This window comes from Scardinius erythrophthalmus (assembly GCF_964197995.2).
Source record: "Scardinius erythrophthalmus genome assembly, chromosome: 19".
NCBI classification, from domain to species: domain Eukaryota; kingdom Metazoa; phylum Chordata; class Actinopteri; order Cypriniformes; family Leuciscidae; genus Scardinius; species Scardinius erythrophthalmus.
Genome location: NC_138239.1, coordinates 19,675,845 through 19,703,839, shown reverse-complemented (window position 1 = coordinate 19,703,839; position 27,995 = coordinate 19,675,845). Strand labels below are relative to the sequence as shown.

The window sequence follows — 27,995 nt, the reverse complement described above, 5'->3', positions numbered from 1 at the left end:
CAAGCTGTGCTGTACTACATTTGGCTCTTACTGTGCATGCACTCTCATTTGTGTTTGCAAAGCAGCTGGATCCAGATCTCCTCAACAATGCTTAAGGTTAGCTAGTCTTTCCTCTGAATTTCTTTAAAAGACTTGACTTGTAATTTAGATCTTTGTAATAAGAAACTGTTTGCAACAAACAGTAGTGTTGTTGACTTTACTTACTTGAATTGAGGGAGTTGTAATGCTTGACTTCATTTTAACCATCTATGTGAGTAAACAGCTTGGGATCATTGTGTTGTTCAAACACTTTTGTAATCAAATGGCATTATTTCTCAACTACTTAATTTTCTGTTTCTTTCAACAGAGAGAAGTCAAGCCATACTGGAATCTGTCTGTCAAAGTTTTACATGCGAAGATTCATCGGTCCTTTGACTACTGTGAGACAATCTGTCCTATTAACAGCAGCCAAATATATTCATTTACACATTTAGCAGACGTGTAAAGCTTACAGCAAACATGTCTAAACCTGTGTTTTCGTGTGGACTTGCTCTGACTTGATGTGCCTGTTAATCATAGAGCATTCTCTTTTAATGTAATATATATGGTACAATAATTTTTTCCAGTCTCAAATTCTATGTCAGTATACAGAATAATCCTTTGCCCACCTAACAGATTTTTAAAGGCATTTCTGGGACTTTAGCCCTACAATCTGACAACTAACACAACAGAAATCTCTCTTCATTATTATTAAGTACTGTATAAATGGATCAAGGTTTATTTCTTACTGCCGACTTTTCCAACCCCACCTTTCTTTAGTTTCTGCATCTGACTGCTATGTCATCCTGAAATTACCCACAGCATCGGCCCGTACAAATCGCACCAAGAGTATCCCAAATAACGACAATCCTGAATGGAACGAAACGTTTAATTTCAGGGTCTACAGCAATGTAAAGGTAAACCACTAAAATATTTGTCTGATCTAAGATTGTTTTCTTATACTGTCTCCTATTTCTAGCTTTCACTGTTTATCTCCAGTAGGATGTGTTGTAAGAACTAAAAATGTGTGGAATGAACCAAAAAATGTTACAGTACACTTTCAGTTCTTTCTTCTGTTCTCCTACACAGAACATTCTGGAGATCTTGATCTATGATGAAGACCCATTTATGAGAGATGACCAGTGTGCCACTATCTTTTTTGACATCAATAACCTTACACCCGGGAAAAAGGAGACCAAATGCTTTATTTTAAATGATACGGTCAGTGCTATTTTGAGATCTAAACTGACATTACAGCATAATAAAACGTACACTTGACAGAGCACTTGATATTTGATTGTGAATTTGGGACTATTATACTTTTCTTTCTCAGACCAAGGATGAACTGTGGGTAGAGTTTGAGGTCACTCAGAGGTGGGGGAGATTGCCTTTCTCATTAACATTTGCAAAAATAGGTGCTAGTCAGAACATGTTTTACAGATGCATGTGCATGTCCATACACATAAATATGAATGTCTGTTTTGTGTGTGTATATGTATTGCAGCTCTGAGACACCAAGGCCATGTGTATCTAATGGAGTACTGGTGGTACGAACCTTTACTACAGCTTTCTTATCTGTATCATGGGTTAAAGTCAGAATATTTAAAAGTAGACACTATTCTGTGAAATCTGAAAGGGAAGGGAGGATTTTTTGTTTTGCAAGGTGTATAAGAATCACTTATATGAGTTCTGAACTATAAGAGGGGCTAAAGGCTATGTTTACTCTTACCACTGCATTAAAAAAAAAAATGAAAAAAATACTAGATAACATTAATCAGATGGCCTTTATGCTTTCTCATGAAATCAGACAGGTCCTTTTTGTGAGCTGAATGTGGAGATAGACAAGCTTCTCAATAAGTCTGAAGGTAAATATAGACATTTTCATCCAAAATTGCATAGATAACAGATGGCTACTGAAAACACACCGGAATTCAATACTCAGAAATAGATGTAATAGAAAAAGTGTTAATACTCTATTCTTTACGTTCATTTTGTTTTCAAAATAAACACAAGAAAGTGTGATAAATCACAGATTTAGGTGATTTTTGCCTATTCTCTTTGTGTTCCAGAAACGCAGAACATGGTGTTAAAACTTAAAGGAGCGTACAAAGAGGATTTTGTGATCTCAAATTCTGAGGAAAGCTCCGACTTCCTGAAAACATTACGTTACTACATCAACCGAGACCTGGAAACTGAACTTAATCTGACCTCTGAGACTGTTGTCAGACCAGAAAATGTAGGTCACTGATGTGTAAGAGGCATTCCTGACTCACATTGTTAATTGAAAATTACTGGAAAAACTACACATTCATTCTCGATATTTGGTGCCATAAGAAACAGTATGTATATGCGTGCCTCACATGTGGGGTTGTAGATTTATAAAGCACCTAAAACATAAAGTGTGCATCAACAAGGTTTTAAATGTTTCTTTAAACATACTTTTCTCCAGGCTGGGACAGTAGTAGTTGATGCTGCTGTTCCACACATTGAAGACACTGGATTGACTACTTTCCCTTTAAAACCACCACCAGCCAAACACCAGCTTACTGTCTCTTTGCCTCTAGGAGAGGTGAGTACTGTAAAAAATAAACTTTGCGTGTAGGTTATTGGTTAATTAATTAAATCTGAATGTGGCTTTCCAAAAATGGTTTATTGATAACATAGTAACTTAAATGAGTATTTTAAATTGCTTTCCATATTTTATCATAATATAATATCATATAATAATTAAACAATACTGTATTTGTATTCATATTCTGTGCATTTATCTAAGTGGACTTTTCTTTCTTTTTTTTCAAAGAATAAAGTTGATCTGCAACTGAAAACAGATGATCGGTAACCGTGAATTTATTCACACCTATCCTCAGTAATAGTTTAATAGTCAATTGTTATTTGGAAGTATAAAACAAAACATTGTAAGCTTCAATACTATTTATCAGCTTTCATTTCAAATCCATCCTAATCTTAGAGTAAGGATATTTTTGTGTTTTGCTCTGAAGCTCTGATGAACAGCTGGATGTGCGTCTGGATTTTGATATCCCAGAGGAGGAAAAGAATTTTCTGGTGAAGAGAAGAAAAGTCGTGTCACAAGCTCTACAGAAAGCTCTGAATCGCAGCTCTGCACCTGAGCCCAGCAAGGTACTATAGATGCAAGCACAAAAAATCCAGACACTCAGCAAAGAACTGAAGAGATTGTGATGTTTTACTACAGTGTACACAAAAATAGAATTTTGATTTCAGATCTATGTTTGATGTAACTCCTCAGGTCCCTTTGATGGCTGTGGTGTGTTCTGGGGGCGGGAGCAGAGCCTTAACATGCACGTACGGTAGCCTTCAAGGTCTCCAGAAGATCCAACTTCTTGATGCAGTCAGCTACATCACAGGCGTTTCGGGTGCCACTTGGTGAGATCGAGGAGCCTCAATGTGTTTTTAAACATGACTTTGTACAGTATCTAGACTGAGAAAAACACAGCAAGCCATTTCTCCTGGAAGTCAGCCAGTCAGATCAAGAGTACAAGTTTAGTGTGTAGGATGAATCAGACAGACTGGAAACATAGCCTCAAGTTATATAATTACCGTAATTTCAGAACAAAATTAGTTGATGGGTCACCTCTGTGATCTGAATGACTGTATACCACTGCCACAGTGTCATATGGTTAAAGATCTTTTGTGCAATCTCTGTATTTCAGGGCTTTAACCTCTCTTTATGAAGACCCTAACTGGTCAAAGGGAGGCCTTGATAAATCTATGGAGTCTGTAAAGAAGGAAATCTCTAAAAAGGTGTTCAGTATGTTTTCCCTGGAGCAGCTACGGGAATACAAAGAAAAGGTGGAAGAGCGAGTGAAAGAAGGACACCTCGTGTCTCTCATCGATATGTGGGGTCTGGCTTTAGAGTATCTTTTCCAAGGCAAGGTAAAAAGAAGCAGGTGTTTGCTGTCAGTTTTGGCTCAGTATTAACATTTGGTACACTATATATAATATACTTTCCTTTTATAGAAACGCATGGGTACCCTATCTGAAATGCAGAGGACAGTGTCTGATGGCCAGAACCCTCTACCAATCTTCACAGCTGTCAACCTGAAGAATGGCAAGACAGAAAGTATAGTAGATGCAGGTATGTAAAAGATAATGGCCATTCAGCTTCTATTCTCAGATTAAGACATAAGGAAATAAACATCCCACGGGCAACAATTTTGTAATACAGCTGTGTTAATTGTGTCAAACAAATCTCTTTTCTGAATATCTGAAATTTTTTTCTGAAAATTTCTGAACATCATTTGGATAGGATGCTGATGCTGCCTGCTATGGTCACACTAGTTAGTCGTGTACCAAGTTTACATGTGTAGGAAACGCAGAAGCGAATACCAGGAGACTCCGAAAATGAAAATTCTGTCATCATTTACTCACTCTCATGTCATTCCAAACCTGTATGAGTTTCTATCTTCTGTTGAACTAAAAAGAAGATATTTTGAAGAATGTTGGTTACCAGACAGGTGATGGCACCCACTGACTTCCATATTAAAAAAACAAAACTATGGAAGTCAATGGCTACCGTCAACTGTGACTTTGTATCTGATTCTTATAGTCAAAAGTCTGGTGTTGAAGTTCCCTTCACTTAATAAAACGCATTCATTCGGAACAGCCTTTAACGTCGTCAAACATAGATAACACTTGAGTCGCGCATATTATATAATATAAATTACCATATGTTTGTGTAATAAACTTGTGTATACAGTATAATACAATACATCCATGTGTATTTATATAAATGTTATTTTAAATTTAAATAATGTTAATTGTCATATAAAAAGGCTAAATTGATTGATAATTGGCTGTTGCAATGTTTAATATGAAAATAAACGTAATCTGGTTATACGTGTCGTTTATACTATATAATGGTGAGAGGTGCATCTCACGCACTTTATACCCTTGAACAGTAGAGTACAACCCATACCTGCTTTTCACCACCTTTATTTTATTCAAACTTCTTTATGTACTGGAGTGATGATCCGCAATGACTGTTGGGTAAATTTCCCTCTCAGCTTCCTGTGAAGTGATCTATCGATGGCTATACAAGCCTATTCAGCAACAGCTTTCAAAGATATAAACGCATGCAAATGATTTTCTTATCCAAAGACTTACAGCACATTTTTTATAATAGGTTCACTGTTTGGTTAAGAAAGGAGATAATAAACAAATAGCTTGTAGCTTGATAGTGTTGCGACTAAAGTGCTTATAGCAGATTAATAATCCCATGTTTATTTCTGTTCTCTATTTAGAATGGTGTGAGTTCACCCCATATGAGGTTGGGATTCCCAAATATGGTGCCTTTATACCTGCACAGAACTTCGGGAGTGGATATTATCTTGGTCACATGGTCAAGAAACTCCCTGAAACTAGGTTGTCCTTTCTTGTGGGTGAGTGCATGTGTGTTTTTGGACATAATGAAGACAGGAAATAGAACTGAATGCCATAAGGAAGAGAAAGAGAAAGTGGCATGTGTTATTGCCACTAGGGGGATACTGGCCCTGATCCTGTGCTGTAAGCAAACAACGTAAACTGGATCCAGTCACCATTAATAAGTCCAAAATCTGTGTGTGTTTATTAAGGAATGTGGAGCAGCATTTTCTCTATAAATCTGACTGAGATCTGGCGTCTTGCCACAGGAGTCGCTCCCTCCTGGACCCCTTGGTTTGGAGGAGGAGTGAGTAATACAGGTGAGAGTTTGTGATAAACCCAAAGTACATAATGCAAATTAGACTAGCTTTCAAAAGTTTGGGGTCATTAAGATATTTTTACTAGAATACTAGAAGGATGCATTAAAGTGATCAAAAGTGACAGTACATGTAAATACATTTATACTTGATTCCTTTTTTATCGAGTCCTCTTTTTTTGTCCATCAAAGAATCCTAAAAATCCACAAAAGTAAATACTGTTTTTTTAAGTGAAGTTCACAACGTAATTTTGGGAGGAGTGAACCCATCTAATCTTTCAATTAACTGCCAGAGCATATAAGCAGCCGCTCACCTTGCTCTGGCATCAGCTGTTTTGGCATCGCTCCACCTCCCCAACTCCACCAACTTAATTTAGGCATCTTGCTACCATACTCATCATCAAAGCATTAGTAGTCCCACTGGGGGGTATATCTTGAGTTGAAGCTGCTTCCTCGAGCCCCTCCACTGCGGACAGCAAGCCAAATACGCCTTACCTTATAAGCTTGAAGATTAAATAGGCAAAGGAATTTGTGAAACTGTTTCCAACACTGATTAATGATTATAATACAATTTTTTTCTTGAGCACCAAATCAGCATATTAGAATGATTTCTGAAGGATCATGTGACACTGAAGACTTGGAGCAATGATGCTGAAAATTCAGGAATAAATTCACAGGAATATTTTACATTTTAAAATACAATGTTGTATATTGTAAAACTATTTCACAATGTTATTGTTTTTTACTGTATTTTTGATAAAATAAATGCAGACTTGGTGAACATAATAGAAAAATAATGTTATAGACCCCACATTTTTAAACATTTGTGGTAAAAAGTATTTTATGATTATACATTGACATGACATAATTGTCTTCTTGTCCTCTTCTGTAAAGAGACTGATAGTAAACCAACAGCTCTTGGCACATACCTGATCAGCCCCGTGACTGACTTTGCTAAAATTCTGTGTGGCTTTATGACCAGCCGCCCCATTGTCAGCCAGATGTACAACTTCCTTAGAGGCTTCAACCTGCACAGGAACTACAATGAGAACACGGGCTTCATCTCATGGAAAGGTCTAGAGCTCTACTTATTCCATTGATCACTGATCAAGTGGGATTTCATGTTTTTCACCCCCTCTTTTGTAGTTAATCAGTTTTGATGGGATTTCAAATTTTTTTTTATTACTTTTATTCTACTATATCTTATCTTATTTCATGTTTATGTAATTGATGTCTGTTATTGCATGAAATATAATCAGGGCCTTTTACTTATGAACAGCTGATAGTGTTTGCAGTCTTCCATAATATTCTCACTGTCTACAGACACACACCCAGATGCCTTTCCTAACACTCTGACACCAACTGATCCTGTGCTGAGTTTAGTAGATGCTGGATTAGCCTTAAATTCAGGATTCCCTCCTGTGGTTCGCTCTCACAGACATGCGGACGTTATTCTGTCTCTAAACTACTCCTGGGAACTGGATCAGTTTAAGGTGAGGGAGACCAGGAAGATTATTTAAGATTTGGTTGAAATGCATATGTCAGGAACTTAAGAAACTTTGAAAAATATTTATGCATTGTTTGTGTCCAGTAGGTCATAAAGCAAACTCAGGAGTACTGCACCGATCGCAAGATTCCATTTCCGAAGATCGATTTCAAGAAAGTGGAGTCAGAGCCGCTGAAGGAAGTTTATGTGTTTGAGGATCAAGACAATCCAGAAGCTCCCATAGTGCTTCACTTTCCCATGGTCAATGTCTCATTCAAAAAGTTCAAAGCTCCTGGTAAGCACTACCAACTAATAGGCCAACCCCAATGCCATATTCTTAATAGAAATTACAGTGCATGTAAGGCAGAACTGTATTTATGTTCCTCAAATATTCTGGTTATACATCATTTTTTTAGACCAAACATGTTATCAATACACTTCAAGAGCTTGGGGTCGGTAAAAATGTTTACACTTTACATTTTTTATTTAATATATTTTAAAATGTAATTTTAGCATTTTCAGCATCATTACTAAAGGCAAGGCAAGGCAAGGCAAGTTTATTTATATAGCACATTTCATACACAATGGTAATTCAAAGTGCTTTACATACTATTAAAAATAATCCGAAGAAATAAGAATATACAAAACAGTTTAAAATAAAGAAACAAGAAAGAACTAAAAATAATTAAAACAGTTTAGAATAAAGAACAGTTTAAAATAAAGAAACGAGAAAGAACTAAAAATAATTAAAACAGTTTAGAATAAAGAACAGTTTAAAATAAAGAAACGAGAAAGAACTAAAAATAATTAAAACAGTTTAGAATAAAGACTAAAATAAGACACAGTATAAACAGTCGGACAAACAGTGACACAGTGCTCATTCATTAAATGCAAAGTTAAACAGATGTGTTTTGAGTCTGGATTTGAATGTGACTAATGTAGGAGCACATCTGATCTCCTCTGGAAGCTGGTTCCAGCTGCGGCTGGCATAATAGCTAAAAGCAGTGTCTACTAAAGTCTTCAGTGTCACGTGATCCTTCAGAAATTGTTCTAATATTCTGATTTGTTGCCCAAGAAACATTTCTTCTTATTATCAAATGTTGAAAACAGTTGTGCTGCTTAGTATTTTTATGAAAACCGTAATAATTTTTTCCCCTAGGATTCTTTAATGAATAGAATGTTCTCAGTGAATGGCAGTGACTTTTAAGAGAAATTAAAGCTTCAAGTTTAAAAATCTTCAATTTACTTATATTGCTAGAATGCATTCAATTTGTAACTGATGATGACAACAGTATAATATTTGCATACCTAATTGTTCTTTCTTACACTATTTGCATACTGAGTTGTGATTGGTCTTGTCTTCTTTGCATTTATTAACCCATTTATACTTTTACAATGCACAGACTGTCATTAACGGCAAAGCATCTCTAAAATCCAAAGCTTACCTACAGTAAAACTTTAACAATATTCTTTTGCTACCTCGTACAGTATTTTCTTCAGGAAAAACAAATCTAGGTTTTAGTTGATATTCTATGTATTACTGGTTGGATTGCAGTTTATTGTGATTAAACATTGCCATCTTTCAGGAGCATACATCAGCTCAAATGCTCAAATAATGATAATGTAAAATGATCTGTATATGTGTGGTGTAGGAGTGAAGAGAGAAGGCGAGAAGGAGCTGAAGGAGGGAGCCGTTGATGTTGAGTTTAACAGCACCTCCTCTCCATATCTCACTCAAAACCTGACTTACACACCGGAGGACTTCCAGAAGCTTATCAACCTCACTTCCTACAACATCCAAAACAACAAAGATGTCATTTTGAATGCGTTAAACCGAGCACTAAACCGAAACGGAGAAATACAGGTGAAGGAGGCGGCAGTAGGAAAGACCAGTTCAGCATCTAAACCAAAACCAAGATCACATAAAAGAAAGAATAAGGCACGGTGATCTGCAAGAGTTTGCAATGATATACTTACAAAATCAATTATATACTTACAAATTACTGTATGTGCATCCCTCTGTCCCAACACATGCCAGCCAACCCAGCAATCTGAAGTGTACAAAATGATTCATTTCTAATTGGCTAATCACAGAACTGACTGAGCACTCAGGATTTTAACAATACTGAGTTAGTGAAGAGACATATTAAGGTGTTCCACACACAAAATATGTGCCAAGGTCTTTTGGCCAATATGACTCATTTACTGGATAGTTTATGCCCTTTTTTGCTGTAATTCCCTATTGTTTTACTAGAGTGTCGTTGGGGTGTGCCATATCTATTCACTGCATGTCTATGACATCACTAAAGAGTTTCAGTACAACACTATAGGATAAAAAACATCCTAGACTCTTCCCTGGATTAGAAGTCGGCTTTGCAGGGCATGAACGAATGTCAACTGTACAAACAAAACTGTTGGAAAGGGAACGCCTACAAGAACATAGGCCTATACTGACTTTTAATTACTTACCTCATCTATGCCCTTTCTTACTTTCTTTCTTTCTTTCTTTCTTTCTTTCTTTCTTTCTTTCTTTCTTTCTTTCTTTCTTTCTTTCTTTCTTTCTTTCTTTCTTTCTTTCTTTCTTTCTTTCTTTCTTTCTTTCTTTCTTTCTTTCTTTCTTTCTTTCTTTCTCTATTAAAAACACTATTAAAAAATACTGTAGGTAAAACTGTGGGAACCTTTTCTGCTATCTAGCAAAGAATATGGATGGGCGATGTGACCAAAATCTTAATTTTACTTCACAGTAACAATATATATCATGTTTGACAGTTATCAATATCAGTTTTGATAGCAAAGCATAAACTGAATTTCAAAATGTTTTGAGGCTTCTTCTGTTTTTTGCAGGTAGTCCAATGCTTTTTAAGTATAGTCATTTTTACATTTATTTGTTTCTATACGTTTAATTTAAAATTAGAATTCATTTAGATTCATTTGACACTCTTTACCCAAAGTTTTTTTTTTTTTTATGAACAATAAAACTAAAAGCTGAAGATTTGTGTGGCGTATCATTCATCAGTGCTTCTAATTCATGCCTACTAAAGCTGCACGGATAAATTTGCTTACCCCGATAGGCCTACCTATCTAAATGATTTAGAAAAGGTTCCATCGATTCACACTTTATAACATCGTAGACTGAGTTTGAGTATTCACAAGTAGAAATGATCATGACATCCTCACCTAATTCCAGAAAAATAGCTGATCCAATGCTGAGTTGTACTGCAGCTCACATGCATGAATGTTGGGGTTGGGGTTGGGTCGTGTCTGAACTAGTTGATGCACGAAATCAGTAGGCCTACCCTGGTAAAGAGGTTGACTCACAAAAAGTATTTTATGTATTTTGAAAATACAAAAATACTCATCTTAAATGTATTTAAATACAAAATACATTCAAGTTTTTCCAAAATCTTTAAAATACAAAATAGTATTTTGTATTTCAAATGTATTTTAAATACATTTATCTGAAATACTGCCCATCCCTGGGTGGCACACCGGTCTCGAGTCTCACAGAGGAGCTCTGGAAGGACAAAAGGAGGAGTGGCGACAGTGCAAGACGACAGAGGACCAGGCCTGGGCGATTTATGTTGTGTTTTATTATGTTTATATGCGGCAGCTGTCTGTGAGGCTGAAAGTAAAGTGAAAGCTTTACTTTCGTTTTGTTCAAATTCAAATCTTACGTTGAAATATGGTTTGATAAAGTCATAAAGACCATTGATGATCTCTATGAAGTTTTCTCATCCTTTAAAAACCTTTCCATGAGATTTGACCTAGCTAATTCACACTTATTTAGTTTCTTTCAAGTCAGGCACTTTGTTCAAAAACTATTCCCTCACTTTCTGAATCATTTATAATCTGATTCACAATATTAATCAAGGCTTTGCAAGTAGGGCCAGGGGTGCGTGGGACGGGGACTTGGGATTTGAGTTCTCTGATGAACACTGGGAGCGTATTCTTGATCTCACTCACACATCATCTATATGCGCAAGACTTAAAGTGTAAGATTCTACATAGGGTTTACTATACTAATGCTAAACTTGCTAAAATATACCCATCTAGCATCGATTCATGTAATAGGTGCAAGCAATCACCAGCAGATCTCATTCATATGTTGTGGGAATGCCCTAAATTATTTGATCACTGGACTAAAATATTTATAAGTTTGAGGGACACCTTTGCCATAGATCATAGATTGGAAAAAAACAGACTGTCAGTCACTGGTTCCTTAAGGACCTTTTAAATTATTTGCTGGCTAAATCCCAAGACACTTAAGCTGCAAGCTGAGCTACCCATTACATTTTTTTTTTCTTATTTTTTTTTTTTTAAAGTGTTTTGTTTGTTAAGATATCAATATTGTGTTGTTGTTGTTTTTCTTTTCTTTTCCTTATTGGAAGTTGTAGGTTGCTGATTTGAGGGAGGTTCTTACTGGTGTATTAACAGTGTGGAATGATAATTTGATAAAATCGGTGTTGTTATCTGTTGATTTAATGTTCCATACAGAAAAATCCAATAAAGAAATCTGAAATAAAATTTTACGTTGAATGTTCTCCAGTTCTCGCATCCTTCTTCCCTGAGCCTTTACTTGTTGCAGATAACATTGGAGACCAATAATTGAAAGTGTTAGATTTACAATACAAAACTAAACAAATGCGTGCTCTGGTTCTGATGTGAATATAGACATGCTGAGTCATGTATGATTAAAGTAGCCAACATAAACATATTATTGGATAATCGTTCTGTCATCAATAACATTTTATTTTAGAACTTTTTTCTGCATTGCATACACATAATCTTATGATAGGCTAAACAAAAACGTACTGCATTAGTTTTTCAAGGAAACAATGCAGTGTTAAGTTTATAATGGCTCAATTTTCTCAGATTAGACCTTTAATCAGAAGGAGTGCCATGATCTCAGTGCATTGGAATGAAAGAGGGCTAGGCTGGTATTCATGGGCATGGGAGAGTTTTCTTCCATATGCAACGTCTATATGCAGCCTGTTTTTTTCAGTTCTAAATGCTAGGTTGTTTCAAAACATGTTTTGGCAAAATATGGACAAACCCAACCATTGGTTTACATTTTTGGTAACACTTTAGTTTAGGGTCCAGTTCTCACTATTAAGTAGTTGCTTACTAGCATGCATATTACAGGCTGTTTATTAGTATTTATAAAGCACATATTAATGGCTTATTCTGCATGACCATGTCGTGTTATTAAACAAAAGAGATCAGGCCCATTGAAAGTGTTAACTCACTTGCCATTCTTTTATTGACTGAACTTTCTCCCCTCCGGCCTCCCCTGTCATTCCTTGACTCCGCCCAGCCCTTCTCTCTTAAAGAGGCCCATAATAAACACATAATAATCAAAACACTATCAGACCATATTCTACATCCCTTAATCCCACTCAATACCTAACTTAACAACTACCTACTGACTGTCACAGTCACCAGCTCAGCTCAGTGGGTTCACCAGATACTGATTCCCTGCACCTGCACTCCCTCATCAACACAGCCTATATCAACCTGCATCACCCTCACATCAGTGTCTGGTCTCGTCAACGTTGCTATGAGCATAACTGCTACGTATACAGTCAGACTTCTTACCTGAACACTCACCTGAGATCGTCCGTCGGCTGTCCGTTGTCCTGTCCGTCTCCTGTCCGTCGCCTGTCCGTCTCCTGTCCGTCGTCTGTCCGTCGCCTGTCCGTCTCCTGTCCGTCGCCTGTCCATCTCCGTCCGTCTCCTGTCCGTCTCCTGTACGTCTCCTGTACGTCTCCTGTACGTCTCCTGTACGTCTCCGTCCGTCTCCTGTCCGTTGCCGTTCATCTACGTCCGTCTCCTGTCCGTCGCCTGTCTGTCTCCTGTCCGTCTCCTGTCCGTTGCCGTCTGTCTCCTGTCCGTCGCCTGTCCGTTGCCGTCTGTCTCCTGTCCGTCTCCTGTCCGTCTCCTGTCCGTCGCCTGTCCGTCTCTTGTCCGTCTCCTCTCCGTCTCCTGTCCGTCGCCTGTCCGTCTCATGTGCGTCTCCTGTCTGTCGCCTGTCCGTTTCCTGTCCGTTGCCTTCTGTCTCCTGTCCGTTGCCATCCGTCTCCTGTCCGTCTCCAGTCCGTCTCCTGTCCGTCTCTTGTCCGTCTCCTGTCTGTCTCCTGTTAGTTGCCTGTCCGTTGCCTGTCCGTTGCCTGACGGTCTCCTGTCTGTCTCCTGTCTGTTGCCGTCCGTCTCCTGTCTGTCTCCTGTCTGTCTCCTGTCTGTTGCTGTCCGTCTCCTGTCTGTCTCCTGTCTGTCTCCTGTCTGTCTCCTGGCCGTTGCCTGGCCGTTGCCTGTCCGTCTCTTGTCCGTCTCCTGTCCGTCGCCTGTCCGTCTCTTGTCCGTCTCCTGTCCGTCGCCTGTCCGTCTCCTGTCCATCGCCTGTCCGTCTCTTGTCCGTCTCCTGTCCATTGCCTGTCCGTCTCCTGTCCGTCTCCCGTCCATCTCCAGTCCGTCTCCTGTTCGTTGCCTGTCCGTTGCCTGACGGTCTCCTGTCTGTCTCCTGTCCGTCGCCTGTCCGTCGTCTGTCCGTCACCTGTCTGTCTCCTGTCTGTCTCCTGTCCATTGCCATCCGTCTCCTGTCTGTCTCCTGTCCGTCGCTTGTCCGTGTGTTCATCCTTCACCTGCACAGAGAATCCACTTCAGTCATCACCAGCTAAGTCTCCATCAATATTCGTCAAGTCACCATCGTCTGGTTGCCGCTGTTGTCCCATTACTCTGCTCAATAAACACTGTTTTCACCTTACCCTCTGTCTGTTCCCTTCTGTGAGTGTGACACTAACTATTAATAAGCAGTAATTTGGAGTTTACTGAAGCAAAAGTCGTAATAGTTAGTAAATCGTAACAATTGGACCCTAACTAGTGTGACCAAATTTTTAAATTGCATTTTAAACCCAATAGTTGAGTTTGTCCATATTTTTCCCAAATGTGGGTTGAAATAATTAGTTTGAGGTGTAGTTTTTGTAACCCACCCTCAATACTGGTTTAAACACAAGACACAATCAAATATTTTATCAGGGTACGAAGGGCGGGAGACAAACAAGTTCCTCAGGTTTTTCTGTGTTACTGTATGTCTCACTTTGACAAGTGAGATGTTCATTTGATCTTTTGCCTTCGAGACTTCACTGTTGGCTTGCTGAGATGACAACAATGCTGAAGGTAATACTTTAGACTTTTTAAAAATTGACCTATACTTGTTTTGTAGCATTGCTATTTTAGACCACAAATATTAAAACCAAAAAAATAAGCTTTGTGAACATGAATGTGAGTGAATCCCAAACAGGGGTAACAAGTTGTTAGGAGTGCTTCATGGAAATAAGAAACTAAGAATGAAAATTAATAATTAATCTCTTTTTTTTAGTTAATGTGTTAACTCATTCAGCTTCTTTTTAGAAAAGAGTAAAGAGTTGGGTTTGGCAATTCATTTAGGCACTTTTGTAAACTAGATATTTGTATGTTTATACAAAACTATTTGGATAATTTGTGAAAAGAATAAAGCCCTCTTTGCTTCATGATAGTAACTAATTTATTTATTTGTGTGGTTTTTTGCAAGCAATTAAATGTATGTTTTGCCATGGTATTGTTAAATTTACATTTTTCGTAAATATAATTTTAACAATAATATGCAACATTAAATGTCCATATGACAATTTACAAAAAACATCAATTCCTGTGATAATGAATACATTTTTACATACTAAAGGCAATACTAAACTGACATGTCTTTTTATTTGACATATATTTTTATATTTTCATTTGTTGTGATGTTTAGCCTCAAGAGTTTAGTTCACATGAGTGAAATAAATTAGCATATTTCTTACATCTTCTGTACGAATCATATATTCGCTGTTACAAATTCCAATCATAATGTCTATTTAAACCAGTTTCATTTTGCTTCTGTCTCACAGAAAGAGTTCATGCCATACTGGAACCTGAGTGTCACAGTGTTGCGGGGAAAATTCAATCAGTCATATGACGTTTGTGAGTACATCAGCCCTCAAAAACATTGTGACTTGTGGTGAAATATTAATAAAATGCTTTATAACAGGTGAAGGGTGTTTTATGTGTTTGTGTGCCTTTGCTGACTTTGATTTGCTGCATACTACTGTACATACTCCACCTGACAAGTGTTTGTGTGCACTAACTTTGCTCTCTCTCTAGTGACTAAATGTGACTGCTACGTCATCTTAAAGTTACCCACGGCCTGTGCCTGCTGCCATCGCACCAAGACAGTGAATAACAGTAATGCACCAAAATGGAATGAAACATTTCATTTCAGAGTGCACAGCGGTGTCAAGGTAAAGAAATCTGTTTCTGACGGTTGCAAGGAAACTCTTATAAATAAATCCCTTACATTTATTAAGGGTTTTCTTAACTGAAAGGGTGTGTTGCTTGCAACTTGCTCTTCCAACCTCAGATTCTCCTCCCTCGTTGCTCTTGAAAAATAACAGTGATGAATGACATGGTGCTGTCACTGACAGTGAAGTCATTCTTTACAAATAATTAAACCACCAGAATATTTACCAAGACACTTGCTAAATTGCCAGCCAATGGCTACATTTATTTTATTGCCCTGGGAAATAAGAAAAAAAAGGATTAAACACAAACTAACTGCTTTTTAAAAATATTTTGATATGAACTTGTGTAAAAGTGCTAGGCTGTGATATGATATAATGGGTTAGGCGGAATTTTGATCTTATTTGGGGGCCTCGTTATGACCTCACCTCTATGTTCTTGTCTCCTCAGAACATTCTGGAATTCCATATTTTTGATGCTGATGTGTTAACGAAAGATGACTACTGCTCCACCATCCTGTTTGACATCAATAACCTCACACTTGGAAAAAAGCAAACAAAATGCTTCATTTCAGATGATAAGGTAGATATATTTTTGAAGATGAACTTATTTTATTTTACAAAGTCTTCTAAGGGGAAGTGGCCTTTGGTGTCCATTGCTTTAAACACTGCAAATGTTGAGTGAGTATAGTCCTATGATTGTGATGTACTTTTCTTTCCAGAAAAAGAATGAGCTGTGGGTAGAGTTTGAAATGACGGAGAGGTGAGTGAAAATGTTAATAATCTGTTGAAAAGAATCTGTGGTAGTGTTACCCAATCAATGGTAGTGTTACCCATTACACTGGTTATGCAGACTAGTTAGTGATTGTCCACTTCCTCCCTATTAAAAAAAATACATTTAAATTACTATTACATCAATCTGAATTAATCAGTCATTTTATCTATTCCTTTTCTTTTTAAAGATCTGAGAAGCCTGAACCATACTTCTCTAATGGAGTGCTGATGGTAAGATTTGATTAATTTTAAAAAAGAATAGGTTAGAAATGATCATGATATTTTATCAATATAACCTAATTTTTATATTTCAGTATAGCTCAAATGCAGCAAAACCCACTTGCACTTAATAAAATTTTTACATGATATTGCAAAATAAATGTAGCCTACATATTTCATTCAGTAGAACACTTATATGCTTTACATTCATTTGATAAAACTGACATCATGTGACATTGTTTTATAACTGTTTATTTTACACATACATTATGGAAAAATCTTTAGCAACATCATGAGGAACAAGTTCAGGTTGCTATAGAACAAAACAGACTGTACATTGGAAATATCAGTTCAAACTAAGTAAAAATCTGAAAGCACTTTAAATTTTTTCTTAATTTTTAGGCAGGTCCATTCTGTGCATTGGATGTGAAGGTGCAAAATCGTCTAAAGAATAATGGTAAATGGATATATACTGTAGTCTATAGCTATCAGACCCTCAATCAGATATCCCCTTGTGGTGAAACTCATGTTCTCTTACGAGAGTACTCTCGTGTTGCGTAAGCTAGCTTACGCTACGGGAAAATCCCTTTTCTCGAGAATACTGAAGCCAAAAATTATCCTTAAATTTGTATTAATTTAAAACACATTTGCTGCAGAGAGCAGACCTAGGCGAGGCAGCTCGCGCACCTATTGGTTGCTCTGCGGCAACTGCTGCAACCTATCAAGAGGCTGCTTGTGACGTAAGCACCAATGAGGGCGCGGGCGCCCTCAGTCGTCATGGCCCGCCAGAATGGGTGTGGCTTATGCCTTTATAAGCCAGGTCCCGATAGGATGCTCTTTGATTTTTCATCTCTTCAGCGAAGTATACACGTCGCTGGATCTCTGGAGAGAAGCCTGTGCCGTCGAAAAGGCACTGCAGCGGGACGAGCATCTGCATCGCAGAACAAGTGTCTGAGGAAGCCGGCCGTCTTCTCGCCGCCTTCAGCCACCATTCCTGCTGCGCCATTCGGTGCCCAAATCCTTTTACTCGCTTCCGTGTGTGTTCGCGCCGCGACACTCACGTTATCGTCTAAAAGAGCTGTGGCATTGGTTCAATTGCTTAGTTCTTCCAAGTGCGGCTCGTGTAGAGCCCAGCTCAGCGACGGGGACCGCCACATCCTGTGCGCTTCCTGCCTGGGAAGAAACCATGCGGAACATGCACTTTCCCAGGGTGGCTGCCTGGAATGCGACACAATGACTATGTCGACCCTGCGGGCTCGACTAGCCGTTTTTGACGTGGACCCCGCTCCTCCAATTCTCTCGTCTGGGCCGCGCCGCAAGAAGCACCGCTCGCAGAGACCTCCGGAAGGTGATTCTCTTCGCGAAGTCACGCTGGTGGAATCCCCGCGTGCATCGCTGCTTGAGTCTCCCACCTCGCTCACGGATGGCCAGTGCCCGTCGAGGAAGCGGTAGCGACGCACCTTTGCCCGCGTGCTGTCCAGGGACAACGTTCCCCCAGGGGATTGTTCCCTTCACCCTCAAGTAGTCCAGTTACTGTGGGACACCTTCGGCAGAGCGGAAGTCGACCTCTTCGCGTCGCTAGACAACGCTCATTGCCCAATATTTTTTACAAAGAACAGGGACACGCTGGCCCACAACTGGCCCAGCCGGCCGCTCTATGCATTTCCCCCAATTGCGTTGTTACCACAGGTAATCAAACGAATCAGGGAGAACAAATGCTCTGTGCTCCTCGTAGCGCCGCTTTGGAGGAACTAAGTTTGGTTCCCGGAGCTGATGCAGTTAACCCTCTGGGGTCTAAGGGGTTTTTGGGGTCCTTACTCACCAGAGGCATGGCCTCTTCGTGGGCCTGGTCCAGTGGGGTCTCACTTCAAGATATTTGTATGGCGGCAGGCTGGGCCTCTCCGTCTACATTTGTAAGGTTTTACAACCTAGAAGTTCCTGCCCTACAGGCTACACTGTTATCAGTCTAAAGAAATATCTGCAGCTCTGCTCGACTCAGCTCCGACCAGACTGCGTATTATGCTTTAGCATTCTTGTACAGAGGGGACTGTGTTCAGTCCAGTTGTCATTCTACAGTTCAGGCTGACTGAGGTCTATCCTTACTGTTATACTGTGTTTAGCTCCTATTCGTTCATTAGGCAACTATGCTGCCTTCTGTTATTCTCATTAGGCCCACTCTTCGTCAGCCTTGATATTACCCACCTATCATGTGTGCCCCGGCCACATGCCCTTGGGACAATGTTGTGGACGATTCTTAGCACGCACAGCGTTTTACATTTGGTTCCCGTAGCTTACGCAACAGTTACTAACATAACCTCGGTTCTCTCTAGATGAGGGAACGAGTTTTGCATAACCCTGCTGTGCTTGTGCTACGATCTGGTTCTCGAACCAAAGAGCATCGTATAGAGCTGGTAAGTCCCGCCCCTTCCGCTAACCCCACTGGACCTCTAGGTTGAAAAATCATAAATGCAAGTGAATGGGAGAAAATAATTATTTTCTGGTCCCGTTTGAATTGTGTCATGAATGTGAACATATGTTGTCTGTGAATTTTTAATATAATATTTTTGTGTAAAGAATGCTACAATTTAGTGGGTAGAAGTGAACTTTGTATGAGAGCACTTTGTGGACTACAGCTCTTCGCTGCTTTCGACGCGTTTGAAACGTCACCACCACTGGCACATGGACTCTAGCTCACGGATCCCGCTAAACATGGCTGTCTTTGGTGCACTTCACCGCCTTCTTTCAGGGAGAGGACAAAATCGTTGAGGTTGGCGAAAACCACGGGTAAGTCAACTTTATGGGGTGACGTCACATAGGCGACATTAGTCTTTCTCGTTATGTCTTTTCCACAACTGCTAGCCGAAGAATCATACCATATACTGTCACACTCGTAACATGAAAAATTATATAAAAAATTCACACACTAGACAACATATGTTCACATTCATGGCACAATTCAAAGGGACCAGAAAATAATTATTTTCTCCCATTCACTTGCATTGACGATTTTTTAACCTAGTTTTTTAACCGCCCGCGCCCTCATTGGTGCTTACGTCACGAGCAGCCTCTTGATAGGTTGCAGCAGTTGCCGCAGAGCAACCAATAGGCGCGCAAGCTGCCTCGCTTAGGTCTGCTCTCTGCAGCAAATGCGTTTTAAAGGAATACTCCACCGTTTTTTATATTAAACTATGTTATTCCCTTAACTAAGACGAGTTGATACATACCTCTCTCGTCTCAGTGCGTGCACTCAATCGCTCTGGCGCGCGGCGAAACTTTGATAGCACTTAGCTTAGCCTAGCTCATTCATTAGGAACCAAACAGAGATGAAGTTAGAAGCGACCAAACACCTCCACGTTTTCCCTACTTAAATACAATTACACGAGTAGTTACACGACCACGTATGGTGACACAAAATAAAACGTGGAACTTTTCTAAGCGGGTAAAAAGGATAACTATAATGTATGGCGGAATAGCACTTGAAGTTGGGAGCACTTCGACTCTGCGCAGTAAAAAGTCACGTTGGTTCTAATGACAGAAGTGAGAGGGAGAGGATTTTTCAGGAGTGACTTTTTACTGCGCAGAGTCAAAGTGCTCCCAACTTCAAGTGCTATTCCGCTATATATTATAGTTATTCTATTATAACATTATAGTTATCCTTTTTACTCGCTTAGAAAAGCGCCACGTTTTATTTTGTGTCACCATACTTGGTCGTGTAACTACTTGTGTAACTGTATTTAAATAGGGAAAACGTGGAGGTGTTTGGACGCTTCTAACTTTATCTCTGTTTGGTTCCTATATGAACTAGGCTAAGCTAAGTGCTATCAAAGTGTCGCCGCGCGCCAGAGCGATTGAGTGCAGGTATGTGCAGATAGGTATGTATCAACTCGTCTTAGTTAAAGGTGGTATCAGTGATTTCAGGCCCAAAACTATTTTTATCACATTCATCTAATCTTTCCTAACGATCCGCTAGCTGCCCACCCCATAAGCATGCCGTCAAAAAAACGCGTCTCTGTAGGCAGCCTAGGCTCTGAGATCTGCACACAAAAACAAATGGTTTAGCCAAACACTCAAAACCAAAACAAATAGTGTTCCAACCAATCACCGACAGGGGGAGGGCGTTGTGAGGCTTTGTGCTCGTGCACGGCTGCACGCGAAGTCAGAGCTGAAGAAAAAGCTGACTCAAAACCTCACAACACCCTCCCCCTGTCGGTTTTATTTGGGTTTTGAGTGTTTGGCTAAACCATTTGTTTTTGTGTGCAGATCTCAGAGCCTAGGCTGCCTACAGAGACGCGTTTTTTTGACGGCATGCTTATGGGGCGGGCAGCTAGCGGATCGTTAGGAAAAATTAGATGAATGTGATAAAAATATTTTTGGGCCTGAAATCACTGATACCACCTTTAAGGGAATAAAGTTTTGTTGTGAATTCTGTCCCTTTAAATATTAAGTTGGTTGCGTGTGTGATATTTTAAGTTGCATTGTAAGCAAATAACGTAGTGCAGCGTTCTCAGCACATACGGACTCAGCGTAATTGGCTATTCACTAAGCTACTCCAGTTGAGCGATCATATCGCGTGCACGCATTCATGTGCAGTGTTTATGTGCAAGAGAAAGTTTATGACAAAACTACCTCAAGTACACTATTATGTGTATTATATGGTCACTCTTGTGCAATAAACAGCTAAACTCTATCTGATGACTCCGACTCCCTGACCAGAGTTCTGCAGCGGTCAATAATATAATCCACCAGTTTCAGTGGGGCAATCCCCAACAAGTTTAATATGAAAAAACGGTGGAGTATCCCTTTAAAAAGCATGTCTTTAAAAGAAAATATCTCCCTTTGCTTTGAACTTTGAGCATCGCAACTTTGCAGATGTTGTTTATGCTCAAACAGCAACATTACACACTAACTAAAGTTAGAAAAGTGAAATCATAATCAACCACCCCTTTAAGGCATGAAGAATTTTTTTTCACAGGAATTTTTTTAAATATGTAATTTTGATGATCAAATATGAGTTTTAAGGGATACAATTATTGACTAGGGGGACTTTAAATATACATGAGGCTTTATAATAACCACTGAAAGCATGAGAAAGAGTAAATTCCATTTCATACGTATAAGACGCAAGTCTTTTAAAATGAAAATGTAAAAAAAAAACATTTTTGTTTTATATAAATAGGACCTTATTATTTTTTTAAAGGTGCTTCAATAAGGACTGTGCATAAAAAATAAAAATAAAAGATTTGTGAAATTGATCGTTGTTAAATGACACTGTATGGCACCAACATTTCCTCAGTTAGTTTTGATCTGATTCCATTCATTCTCATCCCAAGGCGTCATATACTGACGCTTTTGACATTTCGTCTACATCGAACGCACATGGCACCCTTTAGCGTCAATGTGAGACGCAGATAGATATGGGCCAGAAGGCGCCTCCTAGCGGTCTAACCCTAACACTACCCCAGACCTAAACCTACCCATAACCGAACAAAGCTCTGTGCGTGTATATTGACGCTAAAGGGTGCCATGTGCGTTCGATGTAGTTCCCAACCCTGCTCCTGAAGGACCCCCAACACTGCATGTTTTCTTTGTCTCCCTAATCAAACACAACTGATTCAACTCATCAGCTCATTATCACATGGGTTAATGAGCTGATGAGTTGAATCAGGTGTGTTTGATTAGGGAGACAAAGAAAATGTGTAGTGTTGGGGGTCCTTCAGGAGCAGGGTTGGGAACCACTAGACGAAATGTCAAAAGCGTCAGTATATGACGCCCTAGGATGAGAATGCGTTGCATAATCATATGTGTGTGTTCTGAAGCTCGGTTGTCTTCTAAACAAAAAAACTTAAAAAAAAAATGTTTTTGATTTTAAATAATTAGGACTGCTGAAAAGTCTCATCTTTTTTGTACTTGTTTTTACCTCAGCGGTGAAAAACATGATGTTAAAACTGCGTGGTGCATATAAAGAAGACTGTATGATCTCGGGCTCTGAAAACCCCAGCGGCACACAGAATTTATGCTTCTACATCAACCGAGACCTGGAGACTGAGTTTAGTCTCATCCCACCAAAAGTAGGCTATGTCATCGATTAAATTCTTAACAGAAGATTTCTTAAAACGATTTACAGTAAAACATGCACATCACTAGACCAGCTGAGAGTATATGATACTTGTTTGTTTGTTTGCATGTTTGTTTTTTGTCTAGGCTGTGGCAGAAGTGGATGGGATAAATTCAAAGACTGTAGGAATTCTGTCATCCGTCGCCATGAAACCATTACCAGCAAAACAGCAGATTAAACTCTCCATGCCTGTCGGACATGTGAGTACTGATAAAATCAAATTTCACATTTTTTTTTTTTCCCACAATAAAGCTAGTAACTAACTGCAGGAATAAACTCTTTTCAGGGTGAAGTGGATCTGCAACTAAGCACAGCAGAGGGCCGGTAAACAATTTAAATGACTTGTTCAGGAACCATTTCAAAGAAACTATTTTGGCATGTAATATATCAACCAAAACTGAATTATTTTAAGTGTGAAATTGATCGTTGTTAAATGACACCGTATACCACCAAAATTTCCTCTATTAGTTTTGATCTGATTCCATTCATCCCTTAGAATAATCATGTGTGTGTGTGTGTTCTGAAGCTCTGATGAAAAGCTGGATGTGCGTCTGGGTTTTGATATTCCAATGGAAGAAAATAATTTTCTGGTGAAGAGACGAAAAGTCGTGTCACAGGCTCTACAGAAAGCTCTGAATCTCAGCTCTGCACCTGAGCCCAGCAAGGCAAGAAAACTAACACAGACATGAGTATAAACACATTCAACAGGCTCACACTTCCTAGCATAGTGACCTGACATACTATTGTTCCCATCACATTTTTAATTTTTATAATTATAATTTATTAAATGATTAATTATGATTTAATAAACAAAATTAAATGTAAAAAAAAAATAAAAAATTCAGACACCAGTGACAAACTGTAAACTGTGACATATTATACCCAACAATTATTCATACTGTGGACTACCATTAAAACTTATACAAATTTGGGACCAAAAATTATTCAGACACTTTGACCTGGCCATGTTTTGCTTCTTTAATTGCTAATGCAACCTTTCTACACCACAGGCCAACAAAATTAAGTTGGTAATAATTGGTTGGCCTAAATTGGTATTATCTAATTGTGTACTTAAAGGTGAACTAAGTAACTTTTTTACCTTAACTGAACAGCTTCGGAGTCATTGGAATGGTTATATTACTTATTTTGGGTTGAATGGTGGTCGTTTCGCACCCTCCTGGTGCCCGTGAGCGGAAAATTCGCACTTGGAAATTTGAGACGGCGGGCCGCCGGCCACCGCGGCAGGAAGTATCGCGTGATATCAGGTCTCGCGATGTAAACAATTGCTTTACGGCCAAAAGAAATCTGCTAAAATACTGTAATTATTGCCCTCCCTCACGCTGTCCGAACCCGAATGAAGAAGACGTTTTAAAGAATGTCCCATCTGCTTTGATGTCGTTGATCTAGCCTCTGGTGTCTGAGAATCACCAAAGAGTTTTTACAACAGTGTTGTCAAATATCTATTCTGAAGCTGTGGGGGGAGCTCTAGAGAGAAACCTGCGAGCAAAAAGCGAGAATACAGCGAAGAAATCCCGAAGCTACTGAGTGCTGCTTTAAATTTAACAGCTGACAGCTATATAACCTGATTCATTTGTGAGACAGTCTAACAGAAGGATGGTCAAAACCAGTGAAATATCAAGTGATTTGATAACTAGAGTTCTTGATTTGATAACTAGAGTTCTTGACATTTTATTAACATTTTCTAAACTATAGCGAATAAACTCTGAAAATGTGAGAAATGTTGAAGGTTTGACTGCATATACATTTTAATAGTTCATTGTTTATGGCATGTCTTGTTAATGCAGAAAAGTCTTGTTTGATTAGTATATTTATAAAATTGATGTGACTTCTCAGGTTCCTTTGGTGGCTGTGGTGTGTTCTGGGGGCGGGAGCAGAGCAATGATTGGCACATTCGGAGGCCTAAGAGCCCTGCAAAAACTCCAACTTCTTGATGCAGTCAGCTACATCACAGGGGTTTCTGGCTCCACCTGGTGTGTGTAAAGAGCACTAGGCTCCAGTTTGACTTGTTCAACTCTAAGTGATTCTGGTTCTCATCAGGGTTTGTTTCAAAACCCAGAGTTTTCTTTGGATTAAATGTCATTAAACATCAAACTTTCTCTCTTTGTCTCATAGGACTATGGCTTCTCTTTATAATGACGCTAACTGGTCAAACAATGACCTAAATGGGGCTATGGAGTCTGTAAAGAAGGAGGTCTCTAAAAGTGTGTTCAGTGTATATTCCATTGAGCAGCTACGTCATTACAAAGAGAAGATGGAAGAGAGAGCGAAAGAAGGACGCCACGTATCTATTGTCGACATGTTTGGTCTGTCTATAGAGTATCTCATCCAAGGGAAGGTACACAAAACTCTTCATTGCACAGATGTAAAAATACATTTTGAAAATAATAATTCCAGATTTCTCTGTCAGAAACTTAATAAAATAAACAAATTATTTTCTTCCTCAGAAAAAAATGGGTACGCTATCTGACCAGCAGATGGCACTAACAATGGGCCAGAACCCTCTACCCATCTACACAGCTCTCAACATGAAGAATGGCAAGACAGGAAGCATCATAGAGACTGGTAAGTACTGAATTCACTTTGACTGGTTTACTTTGCCTGCTACTTTCAGTCCTACAGGATATTGGTCCTTTATTGTCAATAAGTTAATTATGTTTGTTCCTTAAGAGATCAATTATTTGTATTGATAGCAACTGAAGTGCTTACTGTTACTAGATATGTTGTCCATGCTTCTCTTTGCTCTCTTCTCAGAATGGTGTGAGTTCACCCCATATGAGGTTGGATTTACCAAGTATGGTGCCTTCATACCTACACAAAACTTTGGGAGTGAATATTACCTTGGCCACATGGTCAAGAAACTCCCTGAAACTGGGATATACTCTCTATTGGGTAAATAGATGTAAATACTCCAAAGGATAATGAATGGTAAACAATTTTAAGTTCAAGGTTATTTGTACTGTGTGTGATATGCTGTGTTTGCAGGGATATGGAGCAGTGTTTTCTCTCTGAGTCTGACTCAGCTTTGGAATATTGTGACTGGAGTGATCCCATCCTGGGCTAGCAATATTGGGGATGAAGTGAACCGCACAGGTAAGAGGAATGCAATATCAATGAGAATACCTGACCAAATGTTCCCTTTGTAGCTCCTCAAAAGTTTGGTTGACTTTTAGCTTTATTAGTGATATGTGAAAAAGTGTGCTTAATTGTATTTAATATGTAATTGTATCCCTTGAAGTTAAACCCCTAAAGGTAAAATTTTTGCACATTATTAAAACAACACACAATACAGCACAATCTGGCAATATGTTCTAAAACTGGACATTTCACATAATATAGGCTACATACCACTATGTGAAATATCAAAAATCAAAATCAGAACAAGCCAGTTAAACATTTTGTTCCCCCCCCTTATCATTCTCTCTTATCTGTAGACACAGACAACAACCCTACAACGTCAGACACGCTTCAGGTCAGCCCTATGACTGACATGGCAAAAAAGCTGAACAACTTTTTGACCTGCCGCCCCATTATTAGCCAAGTGTTCAACTTCCTGAGAGGCTTCCAGCTGCATAGGAACTACTGTGACAACTGTGACTTCACCGCATGGAAGGGTCAGAACATCATTTATGTTGTTAGGTTTAGCCTACCTTGTACCATTACCCTTTTCAATAAGTTCAATCAAACTGGGAATGGACTAATTATAAAGTAGACTTTCTGCAGACACGCACCCAGACGCCTTCCCGAACTCTCTGACACCAGCAGACGCCACACTGGGCCTGGTGGACTCTGCTTTTGTCCTCAAGTCAGGATTCCCTCCTGTGTTACGGTGTAACAGACATGCGGACGTCATTCTGTCCCTGAACTACGCTTGGGACCCGGACCACTTCAAGGTGAGAAGCCCTGAAAGATTTAATGGATTACATGGAGAAGAATTATGAGGAAATTGTGATTTTTGATGTTTGTGTGTGTCTGATAGGCCTTTAAGCAAACTCAGGAGTTCTGCGCTGAGCGGAAGATTCCATTTCCGAAGATCGATCACAAAAAGTTGGAGTCTGAGCCGATTAGGGAAGTTTATGTGTTTGAAGATAAAGAGAATCCAGAGGTTCCCATAGTGATTCACTTTCCCATGGTCAATCTCTCATTCAAACAGTTCAAAGCTCCTGGTGAGTACTGCCATTTGTATCCTTTACTATTACCATCATTTTACCATTAACACAAGTTTGAATTATTAAAGGGATAATTCACCCAAAGAATTAAAATTCTGTCATTATTTACTCACCAAAAGTAGCTATTTTAAAGTTTTTTTCTCCATACAATGATAGTCAATGGAGTCCAAAACAACTTTGGACCACATTGACTATTATTGTATGAATAAAAAAATTCAAATATCTAGTGTGTTCCTCAAAAGAAAGTCATACAGGTTTAGAACGGCAGAAGAGTGCATAAATGATGGTTCTTTTAAAAATCTTAGATAGAGATTCTCCTTTTGCATGAAGATACTATATTACGAAGTGTGTATATATATATTTTTATATATATATATATATATATATGACTAAAAGCAATTATGTGTGTTTGTGTGGTAGGAGTGAAGAGAGAGGGTAAGGCGGAGATGAAGGAAGGAGATTTCGATATTGACTTCACCAGTATGTTCTGTCCGTTCGCCACTCAAAACCTTACCTACAAGCCTGAAGATTTCCAGAAGATGGCCAACCTTTCCACCTACAACATTCTGAACAACAAAGACGTCATTTTGAACACGCTAAAAAAAGTGCTTAAGAGAAACATGGAGAGAATTCCTGTTACAAAGTCATCAAAAGCGTGAGGCCAGAAGTTAAGGCTGACAGCAGGAGCAATTAGCGAGTGTTTTTTGTATATTTAACTCTAAATGGATTCATTTAATTATGGTATAGTTCATCCATTCCTGACCCTCATGTTGTTCCAAAACTGTGATTTTCGTTTCTGTAGATCACAGGGTGTTAATGCAATAATCTATTCTTTACAATGACCAGGGGCTGTCAAGCTCAACATTTATGATGGGAAAAAGCAGGTGTAAAGCAACTCCTGTTTGTGCAGATTTGATTGATTTGCTGTGGGAGACACAAGCTCTTGAATGTTTTTCAAATATTAGTGAAGTTATAAAAGTTGTTTTTCCTCAGTTTAAAATGTAGAGATTAAATTTATATACTGTAGGCTATATGTAAATTAATAAATTTAATATTACATTTAACTTTTTATATTTCATTATTCATAAAGCGTTTTAGGCTATAAATTGTGCTCTGTGGCTTTTGGGTATGAAAGATGAGAACAAATTCACACATCAGCAGTAACTTAATTCTT

At 38.9% G+C, this 27,995-nt stretch overlaps 1 protein-coding gene across 1 annotated transcript; it reads left to right on the top strand.

Annotated features, from left to right (window-relative positions):
• Positions 1 to 27,883, top strand: LOC308679941 (uncharacterized protein). The gene is made up of 40 exons (XM_081347817.1): positions 1 to 96; positions 347 to 419; positions 799 to 935; positions 1,108 to 1,239; positions 1,352 to 1,392; positions 1,523 to 1,565; positions 1,826 to 1,883; positions 2,088 to 2,254; positions 2,474 to 2,587; positions 2,819 to 2,853; positions 3,018 to 3,156; positions 3,284 to 3,420; positions 3,708 to 3,930; positions 4,015 to 4,132; positions 5,298 to 5,435; positions 5,628 to 5,745; positions 6,636 to 6,805; positions 7,055 to 7,224; positions 7,326 to 7,512; positions 8,870 to 9,161; positions 12,653 to 13,223; positions 15,140 to 15,212; positions 15,393 to 15,529; positions 15,978 to 16,109; positions 16,249 to 16,289; positions 16,489 to 16,531; positions 17,378 to 17,867; positions 22,442 to 22,587; positions 22,721 to 22,834; positions 22,921 to 22,958; positions 23,161 to 23,299; positions 24,489 to 24,625; positions 24,768 to 24,990; positions 25,100 to 25,217; positions 25,407 to 25,544; positions 25,638 to 25,745; positions 26,087 to 26,266; positions 26,376 to 26,545; positions 26,632 to 26,818; positions 27,242 to 27,883. The coding sequence occupies exons 1-40, from the start codon at positions 37 to 39 to the stop codon at positions 27,478 to 27,480; spliced, it is 5,976 nt and encodes a 1,991-aa protein (XP_081203943.1). The 5' UTR covers positions 1 to 36; the 3' UTR covers positions 27,481 to 27,883.
• The last annotated feature ends 112 nt before the right edge of the window (positions 27,884 to 27,995 follow it).